This window comes from Sinocyclocheilus grahami, unplaced genomic scaffold (genome assembly GCF_001515645.1).
Source record: "Sinocyclocheilus grahami isolate Dianchi unplaced genomic scaffold, SAMN03320097.WGS_v1.1 scaffold297.1, whole genome shotgun sequence".
NCBI classification, from domain to species: domain Eukaryota; kingdom Metazoa; phylum Chordata; class Actinopteri; order Cypriniformes; family Cyprinidae; genus Sinocyclocheilus; species Sinocyclocheilus grahami.
Genome location: NW_015505476.1, coordinates 1,366,139 through 1,380,239, shown reverse-complemented (window position 1 = coordinate 1,380,239; position 14,101 = coordinate 1,366,139). Strand labels below are relative to the sequence as shown.

The 14,101-nt window shown below is 36.6% G+C and overlaps 1 protein-coding gene across 1 annotated transcript in view; it reads left to right on the top strand.

Moving 5' to 3' along the window:
- Nucleotides 1-14,101, top strand: part of LOC107601030 (collagen alpha-1(XIX) chain-like) — a 99,076-nt gene that overhangs the window by 59,331 nt on the left and 25,644 nt on the right. The window contains exons 29-33 of the mRNA XM_016293045.1: nt 3,006-3,032; nt 6,424-6,477; nt 9,040-9,084; nt 10,103-10,147; nt 10,250-10,312. Coding sequence (XP_016148531.1) covers nt 3,006-3,032; nt 6,424-6,477; nt 9,040-9,084; nt 10,103-10,147; nt 10,250-10,312 — 234 coding nt within the window. The remainder of the gene's footprint in view (nt 1-3,005; nt 3,033-6,423; nt 6,478-9,039; nt 9,085-10,102; nt 10,148-10,249; nt 10,313-14,101) is intronic.

The window sequence follows — 14,101 nt, the reverse complement described above, 5'->3', positions numbered from 1 at the left end:
AGACCCTTGTGAATGGGAGAACGTTTGCTGTGGCTGGATTCTGTTAGAATGCAGAGTCAGGAAATATTAACTCACTGGTGTGCTAAAGGGTAAAATTAGCTTTCGAATGTAATATTCAGTCTTGTTTTATTGGGGGAAATAGGGTAAATTAGAGGCACTCTTGGATATCATCTCAAAAAGTGGCTCAATTTGCCTCAATTCACTTTGGTGTTTATATTTTATGTCTAATGCAACTCGGTGTAGGCTGTTTTCCAGAACCTAGCATGCTTCATCATTGTCTATGGTCTACAAACTCAGCATCCTAAGCATCATGAAACCTCATAAGTAAATGATTTAAAGGGGTCGTGAACGGCCTACTGTTCTCTGAGGTCCACTTATAATGTTATCAAGATTTTTACATTAAAAATATATAAAACAGAAATATATATAGCAATATACATTTATAAAATAGCCCACTCAGTACATATCAAACGATCTGTAATACAAGACAAAGCAATAGCGATCACATAATAAAAAAGTTACTCACACTTGTATGGTGTGACATTGGATCCAATATAGTCAGCACAGCATTTTCTTTGTTTAAATCTTTTAGAAGATCCTGTGATGTATTGTGCCTTATTTGTTCATGAATATGTGATAAAATGAAGTGAAAAAAGGACCAAGTTCTTACTGATGTGGTCTGAAAGTTCAGTAAATATGAAGTTTATTGTTTGGTTTGGCTCTTGTCATTTACATACTGTGTGCACGAATCAGTGGGCGGGGCAAAACAGGCAGCGATGTAGAAGCAGGCGTTGATCTTCTTTTACGGAGGTGGTGTTTAGCCACAATATTACATCAGAAAGTGGCACATTCCACAGCCTGTCGTTTTGGCTGATAGGCTTCAATATAAGCTGTTTTTAGACTAATTAGAAAGTTTTGAGTTCTGAAACTTACAGAATGTTTTTATTTATATATCAAAGATCAAGGGAATTTTGATTTCTCAGTTCATGACCCCTTTAAAACTCTATATGGGCATAAACAGTCACTCGTGCACAACACACATGATGCCTTAGATAGATAGATAGACAGATAGATAGATAGATAGATAGATAGATAGATAGATAGATAGATAGATAGATAGATAGATGTGCACCATTCAGAATTCAGTTAAGGATGCTTAAAAATCTTATTTAATTGCTGTATTTAAATAATTAAGGAAATGGGAATTCAGAATTGTAATTCAAGTTGTACCGTATTTGCCCAAATATAAGACGACCCTGATTATAGGACGACCCCCCTTTTTCCAGATGTACCTTTTGGAAAAAGGCTTTTTAAAAACCAAATCTTGTTTTTTTCTCAGTAAAACACATTTGTCTTCAATTATTTTCATATTGCATATTTTTCCTATTTGAATTTTTGTTTTGAAAGTATGGTAAAAACTGGTAAAATGTACCAACAATCACATTTTAAAAATATACACTTTTTGATATACCATAAAAAAATTAAAAAAAACATGTAGCCCATCTGAATTAGGACATTTAGGCTATCCATCTAATAGTAGCCTACCAAAATCTTATTAACAGTAGAAGTTAAATCTTACTGTAGTCTTCAAATCTGGGTACTGTCTTACGTGTTAAAATCACAACGGGAGTTTGGTCCCATCAGGCTAACGTGACAGTCACGACTCATGCAGCTGTAAAGTTTTCTGCTTCTTTTGTTTTTACTCGTGATCTTTACGACACGCATTACATTACGTATTTCATGGCACACTCGTTTTATGCGTATTTGGCGCCACCTATTTTTGTGGATGTATTATTGACATGTCAAAGTCTAGACCCTGAATATAAGAAGACCGCGTTTTTTCAGATGTATTTCCAAGAAAAAAACATCGTCTTATATTCGGGACAATACGGTAATTTGAATTTAACTTGTTAACCTCCGTTAATGAGGCCTTTGCGTTACATGTATAATCACAGACTCATTTGAAAGAAGATATTTGACAGTGGAATTGCAGTGGAAGCGGAGTTACAAATAAATATAAGCAAAATTCAGCGTTTAAGTGCAGCTTTTATGCATTTTAGTGTGAATAATTAATAAATTATGCATTTTAGTGTTAATTATTAATACATGAAATATAATCAATTACAATTAATGTTAAATAATAATAATAATATCAGTTAAGTTTTACATTTTTAGCTTGAAGCTAGACTTTTTAAAATTTAATTAAGTTTCCTTTTAGTTCTAGTTCCTTGAATTCAAATTACAATATATACTATATATTCAATGTATTTATGAATTCTGAATCAGAAAGAGCTTTATTGCCAAGTGTGCTTACACACACAAGGAATAATTCATTATATCATTAGTTGTTTTTATCAAGTTAAGTTTTCTCCAAACTGTTGGAAGGACACTTCCCATAAGATTTCCCAAAATGCATCAACATCTTAATACAATTATTTAATTAGTAGATTTGAATGGTCAAATATTTATCTAATAGCATTGTAGTGGTCATTTTGTGGTGCTCTATGGCAAAATTAAAATCTCTAAGTTGTTTTGATTAGTACTGAACTGAGTTAATATTTCTAATCAGTAAAAATTTATTCTACATATGAATTATGCATGTATTCTTCAATCATAATGTAATTATTTGTCACAAACTTCCTAACATTCATTTCTTGTGTAACTGCAATTTCTTTGAATTACAAGTCAATAAATTCTATTCCGATCATACCAATTAAACTTCCTGGGGTATATTGCCAGTTCAATTCAAAATTCACACTCATGAAATGCAAACGATCCGATTCTTAAATTCTGAATTGTGCTCTACCCGGTCAGATCGACAGCTCACTAGGCTTTGGAACAAAATTCTGTCAGCATAATTCCCTCGTGGCTCTTTTGTTACTGTTTGACAGCAAATCTAAGCAGATGTAATCCAGCTAATTACACAGATTGGATTAATTGATAGCACACAGAGCCGTAAGGTCAAATAAGGTTTCACAGGATAATTCTGTGCTTTTCTTTTCCAGGGGCCCAAAGGAGATGAAGGAAGGATGGTGAGTGTTGCATCGCTGTGATTTGTATTGAATGGTCTTCTGCCCTTCTATGCCTCTGGATTGAGAGAAACAGGTCTGGCCAGCACTCGCTTTCTGGCTAGTCTCCATTAATCACAGCTCCTGGCTCAGAAGTAGCCCGAGAGCAGCCGAGCACGACAGTTTAGTCACACAGCATTCTCAACAACAAAAGGAGTGATCAGGAACGGTGCCTAAATCAAATTGTTGCCGCATATTTCTCTGCCTGTGGGAGATGTTGTGAATGCGGTACATGCGCAGCCCCCAAACAAAACCACATGCACGACAATACAATAGCAACAATGCAGCTCCAGCAACCAAAAAGCTGGCACTTCCTGTTCTCTCGGGTGCAATTTTGATATTTTTTATTGTTTCTTTTTTTGCAAAACCATTTTTCAGCGGCATGCTAATTTGACATTTGAATAAATGGTCCCAGCAGTCTCTGGCACCGCACTAGAATTGCCCCCATCTGTCTCCAGTCGATCCTCTTTCTGGTCCCATGTAGGTCTGCGCTCTGTTATACATGGCAATCTACACGTGTGACAATTACTGCCGCAATCCGTCTCGGTGGCGAGGCCCATTAACGTGGTGCCCGCTGCTGTCCGCCAATAGCGACTGAGCCGTGAGACGAACGTAATATATGATGCTTGTACGCAGATTTTTCAGCACTCCGTGGACTGGTTCGGTGTGGAGAAGCAGCCAATCACTTGGGGTGAATTACGAGCTGCTCTGTTTGCGGCGAAGTACGTGTGATTTATTAACACAGCAGGCTAAATGAAAATGGAAGGAGGAAAGTAAATGCTTTGTCAGGATGGTAATGCGACAGAATTAGAGTTAACTCGACGCACTTGTCAGGCTGAAGATAAATGTGTGGGTTTTAATTGAAATAATCAGTGACATGCCTTGAAAAATGGCATTTGGTGTTTGTTGAGTCGCTAAAATACATTACACAACCAGTTTGGTAGCTACACTGTTGTGATCTGCTTCATCAGTCGCTTTGACCTGGAAATACATTTTGAGTTTCCACTGAAGGAAACAGGAAAGTCACAACTTTCTAAAGAAATTATTTTTTCTATTCCAAACCATTGCTGTGATATAATCTTTTAAACTTCTGGCACTTTTGTGGCTCAAGGGTTGATTTGTATTATATATATATATGTTTAATTCTTTTATGCATATATATGAAGGGAACATTAAATTTGACTTGGAAACTTTTTACCATGCTTTCATCATTTAGTTTTGCTACTTTTCAAATGCCGTTATGTATAGATTTGATTGTTTTACTTGTGTCCCAGAGCCAGAATATCCAATATTCAGAATATCCAGCTAATCCATCATAAAAAAATATATAAATGTTACATTTTGAAACTATTATAATATAAATGAAAAGTAAAAATAAACCTTTTCAATATTTGTGTGAAAATGTTGGATCATGCAACATGGTGTAATGGCTGCTGAAAATTCAGTTTGTCATCATATGAAAAAAATTACATACTATATTAAAATAGAGAACAGTTATTTTTGATTGTAAAAATATTTCGCAATATTACTGATTTATTTTCTGTATTTTCAATCAAATAAATGCAGCCTTGGTGAGCATAAGAGACTTAATTAAAATGCAAATATATTATATAAAAATATTATATAAAGAAGTTATTATATAATAGCAATTATTCATTTATCCCCAAATTTCCACCCCAACAAACAATTGTGCTCCTGATGAAGTTATATTTATTTATTTATTTAAATTCTGCCTCATTTGCAATCCATCTGTAATCTGATCAAATTGTGCATATATATATATTAGGGCTGCCCTCGACTAAGGATTGTTTTGGTCGACTAGTAGGTTCATTTTAAGCATTAGTCGACTAATCGCACGTTTACTAATAAACCATTTAAATCATTATAATGATCCTTTAATTGCCTACAAAGCCTAATAAGCACTCAAGCACATGCATAAAGCTTGCCACAGCGCACCGCAGAAGCTATGATTATGATTGTGTCAGGGAAAAACAGTAAGGAGGCTGCATTAACATTTTAATAATTCACTGATAAACAAGTGCTTTCTCGTCATCTCCACAGAAGTGGATGCGCCTGTATGCATGTTTCACATGCATTATTACATAATCTGAGAATATTTTTTACATTTGAATTGGTTCATTTGAAAGTAGACATTTCACTCTCTATAGATATATTTTTAATGTCTGTAAGGCAAAGATATACTCTGAGTTTCACGCTCAAGTTTACAGACCGAGACGGCAGAAAGCGCATCATGTTGCTTTCATTATTTTACAAAAGCGCATCTTGTTGTTATTGTGAGTGCACACAAATAAACGTGGAGTCTTTACAGATTTGAGAGATGTATTACTTTTATCTGTATGACCAAAAATGAGGGAGTATTTTAAGAGCAAGTGAGCACACCGGCGCCTCCATCTGTCCTGCAGCGAGCGCTACTGTTCGACTTCCACACTCCGCACACACACTTAAACAGCGCACATTTCTATAGTTAACATTAGATTGAGCGGCCATGCAACGTTGCTGCTGTTTACATATTTCAGAAAATAAGCCATATTTGTGGTGAATGAATGATAGGCGAGCGTTTGGATATCCTGCCTGATGTACTGTATTACCATAGACTAGCCGTTAACCAATTGCGTGACTTCGCCAATGTGGATTATTTTTTCTGCGACTAATAAAATTTTGGTAGACTAACGATTAGTCGACTATTAGGGGGCAGCCCTAATATATATATATATATATATATACAGTGGGTACGGAAAGTATTCAGACCCCCTTAAATTTTTCACTCTTTGTTATATTGCAGCCATTTGCTAAAATCATTTAAGTTAATTTTTTTTCCTCATTAATGTACACACAGCACCCCATATTGACAGAAAAACACAGAATTGTTGACATTTTTGCAGATTTATTAAAAAAGAAAAACTGAAATATCACATGGTCGAATACAAAAAAAATGATATTAAATTAGCTTTAGTAAAACAATTCATTTTATTCTAAATTGTAATGCTGTTAAACATAAATACAACATTTGTGATGTTGAAAATGACACTGGTGACACATTTTCATTACTTTTCCAAGAGTCCTGAGGGCTAAAATAGTGTTTTTAATTGTTGTTATGTTTTTTTTTTTTTTTAATTGTGCCAATATTGACACAGTTTGAAAGTCTTTTACTCAAAATCACCATTTGTGCATTTCTCTTTAAACAACTTGACACCCAATAGTGACTTCCAATCCAAAATTCTTCCAAAATGTAGTGAAGTTAGTTGTGTTGTCACTTTTACTTTGTCACTCCCCACACAGACTTTCACGCATGAAGGTGTCCGTGCTGAGCTGGAATGTGTTTCTTTTATTCCAGGGTGAGCCAGGGCTGATGGGATTACCAGGTCTAGAGGGGCTGCCGGGTGCTAAGGTAAGCGCATTTGAATGAATCGTGTCACTGGACGCTCTCTCACCCTATCTGAGTGTCCCAGATTACACACAGCTTTCAACAGCTCAACCAGCCGTTCCACTCTGTACCTTCACGATTTGACATGACATTGCAGTTTTGGCGTGTGTGTGTGTGTGTGTTTGACAGACAGAGAGATGGAGGATAGTGCACAGACATCCATAATTGATTCAAACATTGTTAGTATTCTAATTTCACCGCAGTGCTTAGTCAAAGCACTCGAGAATTCAAGAGAAAGACCATGAATACAAGAATACTAGAGAGGGTAGAAATAATAGGCTTCATTAAATCGAGCCCACAGAATGGTCCAGACCCCCCCGACTGCACGTATCTGAGCGCTGGTGCATGGAGACTCTCTTTCGTCTGTCTGCCAGAGCAGCTTCCTCCTTTGAGTGGCATCAAACTCGCCCACTCTTCCCAGAAAGGACTTGTCAAGATGTAGTCGCAGCATTTCGCGCGCTCGCCGACTCCACAACAGCCACGAGGCTGCCTGATCTCAAGCTGTTTATTTGCATGCTGTGCCCCAAAACTTAAAAGCAGCTCATTAATTCCTAAAGCCAGCAGAGCGCATATAGAGGAAAGAGAGCAGCTCTCACACACACGCACAGAGATACTCAAAGAATGATTTTGGAGGACTTGTCAAGCACAGTTGGTTTTGAGAACAGAAAGAAAAACAATCATTGTGTTTTTCTGACATGTTCTCAGGCGGTTTTGCAGTAGATTCGTCATCTTACATGTGTGTGTGTTTGTGTGTTTGAAGGGTGATCTTGGCCTACATGGTCCACCTGGTGTTCCTGGTCCTACTGTAAGTTATACTGTTGTTATTTTCCTGCTTTCAAATCACTGTACTACACATACAGCTATTTATTATTTAGGAAATAGCAATAAGATAGTTAATAAGTAAATGGCACAATACACAGCCTGCAACGCCTTCAGAATTCACTATAGTCAGTTTTCACAATATTAATGGCAAAAATGTTCATGAAAACCCTAGTTTGTTAAGTAAATTCAAGAAGTGCCATCCTTCTCATAGAATAAGGATTTTCAGTTGGGTGTGCGTCAATTATGGTTTGAAGTTTTAAAAAAAAGCAGAATACATTAAGATAACTTGCATAGCTTAAGGTGGTAAATGTTTTATTGTAAAATATAAGTTTAAGCCATCGACCAATGTTGAATATTGTCCATGCTTGTTTCCCATATTTTTATATTGAGTTTGATATATATATATTATTTGTGTATATTTAGAATACAAAAAAAATGATATTAAATTAGCTTTAGTAAAACAATTCATTTTATTCTAAATTGTAATGCTGTTAAACATAAATACAACATTTGTGATGTTGAAAATGACACTGGTGACACATTTTCATTACTTTTCCAAGAGTCCTGAGGGCTAAAATAGTGTTTTTAATTGTTTTTGTTATGTTTTTTTTTTTGTAATTGTGCCAATATTGACACAGTTTGAAAGTCTTTTACTCAAAATCACCATTTGTGCATTTCTCTTTAAACAACTTGACACCCAATAGTGACTTCCAATCCAAAATTCTTCCATTTTCATTAGAGAAAAAAATGTAGTGAAGTTAGTTGTGTTGTCACTTTTACTTTGTCACTCCCCACACAGACTTTCACGCATGAAGGTGTCCGTGCTGAGCTGGAATGTGTTTCTTTTATTCCAGGGTGAGCCAGGGCTGATGGGATTACCAGGTCTAGAGGGGCTGCCGGGTGCTAAGGTAAGCGCATTTGAATGAATCGTGTCACTGGACGCTCTCTCACCCTATCTGAGTGTCCCAGATTACACACAGCTTTCAACAGCTCAACCAGCCGTTCCACTCTGTACCTTCACGATTTGACATGACATTGCAGTTTTGGCGTGTGTGTGTGTGTGTGTTTGACAGACAGAGAGATGGAGGATAGTGCACAGACATCCATAATTGATTCAAACATTGTTAGTATTCTAATTTCACCGCAGTGCTTAGTCAAAGCACTCGAGAATTCAAGAGAAAGACCATGAATACAAGAATACTAGAGAGGGTAGAAATAATAGGCTTCATTAAATCGAGCCCACAGAATGGTCCAGACCCCCCCGACTGCACGTATCTGAGCGCTGGTGCATGGAGACTCTCTTTCGTCTGTCTGCCAGAGCAGCTTCCTCCTTTGAGTGGCATCAAACTCGCCCACTCTTCCCAGAAAGGACTTGTCAAGATGTAGTCGCAGCATTTCGCGCGCTCGCCGACTCCACAACAGCCACGAGGCTGCCTGATCTCAAGCTGTTTATTTGCATGCTGTGCCCCAAAACTTAAAAGCAGCTCATTAATTCCTAAAGCCAGCAGAGCGCATATAGAGGAAAGAGAGCAGCTCTCACACACACGCACAGAGATACTCAAAGAATGATTTTGGAGGACTTGTCAAGCACAGTTGGTTTTGAGAACAGAAAGAAAAACAATCATTGTGTTTTTCTGACATGTTCTCAGGCGGTTTTGCAGTAGATTCGTCATCTTACATGTGTGTGTGTTTGTGTGTTTGAAGGGTGATCTTGGCCTACATGGTCCACCTGGTGTTCCTGGTCCTACTGTAAGTTATACTGTTGTTATTTTCCTGCTTTCAAATCACTGTACTACACATACAGCTATTTATTATTTAGGAAATAAGCTACACGCAATAAGATAGTTAATAAGTAAATGGCACAATACACAGCCTGCAACGCCTTCAGAATTCACTATAGTCAGTTTTCACAATATTAATGGCAAAAATGTTCATGAAAACCCTAGTTTGTTAAGTAAATTCAAGAAGTGCCATCCTTCTCATAGAATAAGGATTTTCAGTTGGGTGTGCGTCAATTATGGTTTGAAGTTTTAAAAAAAAGCAGAATACATTAAGATAACTTGCATAGCTTAAGGTGGTAAATGTTTTATTGTAAAATATAAGTTTAAGCCATCGACCAATGTTGAATATTGTCCATGCTTGTTTCCCATATTTTTATATTGAGTTTGATATTAATTATTCAATAAATATAATTAAATACTAATAATTTAATAATACTATTAAATGTAAGCTTTAGCAAATCTCAAAATAAATGTCCAATTTCCATTCTATACATTATAATTTTGTGATGCCAAAATTCGCTTGTAGCATTTGAAGTATTTTTTATTAATTTTATTCTTTATTTATTTACTATTTTATACTAATTTATTTTCTAGTGTTTTATGTATTTTCCAGTGTTTATTTTCTAGTGTTTAATTTTATTTTGAATAAAGTTCAACCCTATATTATAAGCTAGAAGATATATATATATATATATATATATAAGATTCTGTCTCTGACATGTACAATACTGGACTGTAAAATAACTGATATCTTTTTTTTAGTTGTGTTGGATAAGCATATTTAATGCCACAGTTCCTATGGGATTTTCTTACATTGAAGCTGTGACGGTTTAGTGGTCTGTCACAAGAGAAAGGTTTCATATCATGTATGAATATTTAGATAAAAGTAGTGGATGTTTTAACCATTTTCTCAGCCTACATGTGGTTTAGATGGACACCAGGTTTGAGGTCTAACTCTTTCTCCTTGTCGTTTCTGTAACTGATAGGGAAAGCCTGCTCCGCGTGGTGAGACAGGGATCCCTGGAGAGCCGGTGAGATTTGCTTTGTTGCTTGTTAGCAGCTGTCAATCATACGACAGGTTTTGGCAACAGAATGATGATGTCCCATTTTCACTCTTTTGTCTTTCCACACAGGGAGAACGAGGGCCTGTGGGAGAGACTGGCTTTCCTGGACCTGAAGGGCCTCCTGGATCCCCTGTGAGCAATCGTAGCATTCATTACACCTGTAATCTGCAGTGTACACTAATGAACACCTGCGTGTAAACGGCAGCAGGGCTTTTCAGATGTCTTTATGATAGGACCCACAAATATCAGAATCTTCTTGTGAGGGACATCTTAAAAAAAATATATAAAAGCCTCTTTAAAGTGGCATGCGCTTCTGTATATTGTCATAGACCAATACATACTATGTGAGGAAAAATTATATTTAATAATAATAATAATATTTATTATTTATATTTTAAGAATTATATTTATTATTTACTTAATATTTGCGCATTTGTTATGAAAATATATTATGAAAATATAGTTATTTATTATTAGCGCTGGGCAACAATTAATCACGATTAATCGCATCCAAAATAAAAGTTTTTGTGTTCATAATATGTGTGTGTACTGTGTATGTTTATTAAGTTATATAAAGACACACACATACATTATATATATATATATATATATATTTAGAAAATATTTACATGTATATTTAATATATAAACATAACATTTTTCTTAAATATATAAATGCATGTGTGTACATGCATATACATAATAAATATACACAGTACACACATATATTATGTACACAAACTTTTATTTTGGATGCGATTAATCACAATTAATCGTTGCCCAGCACTATTTATAATTATTATTATTAGTAGTATTGTTTGTTATTAATATTAATAAATGATACTTATAATTACAAATGGTTCCAAATAATTAAAATAATTTTTGATATTATGATGTATATAAACCTAAAGAGAATATAACTATAACAAAACTATTTTGGTCAAAAACTGAGCCTGTCAATATAATAGTATAACTGCAATTTATTTATTTATTTTTTAATTATTAAGATCTTCTGTGGCCCCCGAGGGTCCCTGGATCTACCTGTAATCTACCATTTATGCGGCACCTGTCTGTGATCTACACCCTGTATAATAACATTTAGTTATCATTAGTTTCTGTCTTCTGTTTTCAACTCTGTGATCTTATAACAGATTGATCCAACGTTTGATCCATCCTTGAATTGCAGACCAGATTTAATTAACTGATTAGTTTGCTGATTGATTCACAGTTTGACTCGCTGTGAATTCAGAGTTCTGGCACAAACATTCTGTTTTTCCTCAGTTCTTGATTTCTAGTGACTGGCCTGTAGTTTGATTCAGAGTCTGGGCTGTTTCTAATTAGAGATCCCAGAATGCTAAAAATCACTGTAAACAAGCATCAGGTATACTACACAACTGGAAATATAGAGGTTTAGATTGTCTGAATTACTATGTTTGACACAAATATAGTGTGATATAGCAGCATAAAGCAGAGCTCTGTGTCAGATTGTTCTCTTCAAATCACAGCGAATGTTTTCAGCTGTAATATCTCACTTCATAGCACAGAGTAATCTCCTCGTATTCTTCTCTGTACTGTGGCGTTAAACCCGGCTGGTTTGTGCTGTGGTAATGAGTGCAGTCACTGGGGTAAACGTTTGATTGGCTGTCTCAGTGAAGGAGTACAGTGGCTGTACGGGTCTCATATAATTGCTTCGTTATTCGCACAGCCGTAATGCCTTCAGCACCTCCACTGAATACACAGAATTCCCCTGAGGAATTCCGGTTTCTTCCAGGTGATATTTTGCGTTTTATTCCTAGTTTATGTAGCTTGAGTCCTAATTGTTCGCACTTAACCTTAGTGGAACAATGTGTGCTAAACTAACTACAAGTACAAACTAAACTACATCAAAGTTGACAGTATTTGCAACACATTTTACTTGTGTAATGTGACGAAGAGTAGCACCAAGAAGCGTGTGGATACTTTAGACACACTTATGGATGGATGATGGTTGGAGGATGGATGGATGATATATGATAAATGGATAGATGGTTGGATGATAGATAGATAGATGGATAGATGGATAGATAGATGGATGGATGATGGTTGGAGGATGGATGGATGATGTACAGTGGGTACGGAAAGTATTCAGACCCCCTTAAATTTTTCACTCTTTGTTATATTGCAGCCATTTGCTAAAATCATTTAAGTTAATTTTTTTCCTCATTAATGTACACACAGCACCCCATATTGACAGAAAAACACAGAATGGTTGACATTTTTGCAGATTTATTAAAAAAGAAAAACTGAAATATCACATGGTCCTAAGTATTCAGACCCTTTGCTGTGACACTCATATATTTAACTCAGGTGCTGTCCATTTCTTCTGATCATCCTTGAGATGGTTCTACACCTTCATTTGAGTCCAGCTGTGTTTGATTATACTGATTGGACTTGATTAGGAAAGCCACACACCTGTCTATATAAGACCTTACAGCTCACAGTGCATGTCAGAGCAAATGAGAATCATGAGGTCAAAGGAACTGCCTGAAGAGCTCAGAGACAGAATTGTGGCAAGGCACAGATCTGGCCAAGGTTACAAAAAAAGTTCTGCTGCACTTAAGGTTCCTAAGAGCACAGTGGCCTCCATAATCCTTAAATGGAAGACGTTTGGGACGACCAGAACTCTTCCTAGAGCTGGCCGTCCGGCCAAACTGAGCTATCGGGGGAGAAGAGCCTTGGTGAGAGAGGTAAAGAACCTCTCTCCCTCCACCAGTCGGGGCTTTATGGCAGAGTGGCCCGACGGAAGCCTCTCCTCTGTGCAAGACGCATGAAAGCCCGCATGGAGTTTGCTAAAAAAACACCTGAAGGACTCCAAGATGGTGAGAAATAAGATTCTCTGGTCTGATGAGACCAAGATAGAACTTTTTGGCCTTAATTCTAAGCGGTATGTGTGGAGAAAACCAGGCACTGCTCATCACCTGTCCAATACAGTCCCAACAGTGAAGCATGGTGGTGGCAGCATCATGCTGTGGGGGTGTTTTTCAGCTGCAGGGACAGGACGACTGGTTGCAATCGAGGGAAAGATGAATGCGGCCAAGTACAGGGATATCCTGGACGAAAACATTCAGTGCTCAGGACCTCAGACTGGGCTGATGGTTTACCTTCTAACAAGACAATGACCCTAAGCACACAGCTAAAATAACGAAGGAGTGGCTTCACAACAACTCTGTGACTGTTCTTGAATGGCCCAGCCAGAGCCCTGACTTAAACCCAATTGAGCATCTCTGGAGAGACCTAAAAATGGCTGTTCACCAACGTTTACCATCCAACCTGACAGAACTGGAGAGGATCTGCAAGGAGGAATGGCAGAGGATCCCCAAATCCAGGTGTGAAAAACTTGTTGCATCTTTCCCAAAAAGACTCATGGCTTTATTAGATCAAAAGGGTGCTTCTACTAAATACTGAGCAAAGGGTCTGAATACTTAGGACCATGTGATATTTCAGTTTTTCTTTTTTAATAAATCTGCAAAAATGTCAACAATTCTGTGTTTTTCTGTCAATATGGGGTGCTGTGTGTACATTAATGAGGGGAAAAAATAACTTAAATGATTTTAGCAAATGGCTGCAATATAACAAAGAGTGAAAAATTTAAGGGGGTCTGAATACTTTCCGTACCCACTGTATGATAAATGGATAGATGGTTGGATGATAGATAGATAGATGGATGGATGGATGGATGGATGGATGATAGGATATGAATATGGAATGATAGATGGATAGATGGATGATGGTTGGAGGATGGATGGATGGAATGATGATAGGATAGATGGATGGATGATAAATTGATAAATGATGGTTGGAAGATAGATAGATAGATAGATAGATAGATAGATAGATAGATAGATAGATAGATAGATAGATAGATAGATAGATAGATAGATAG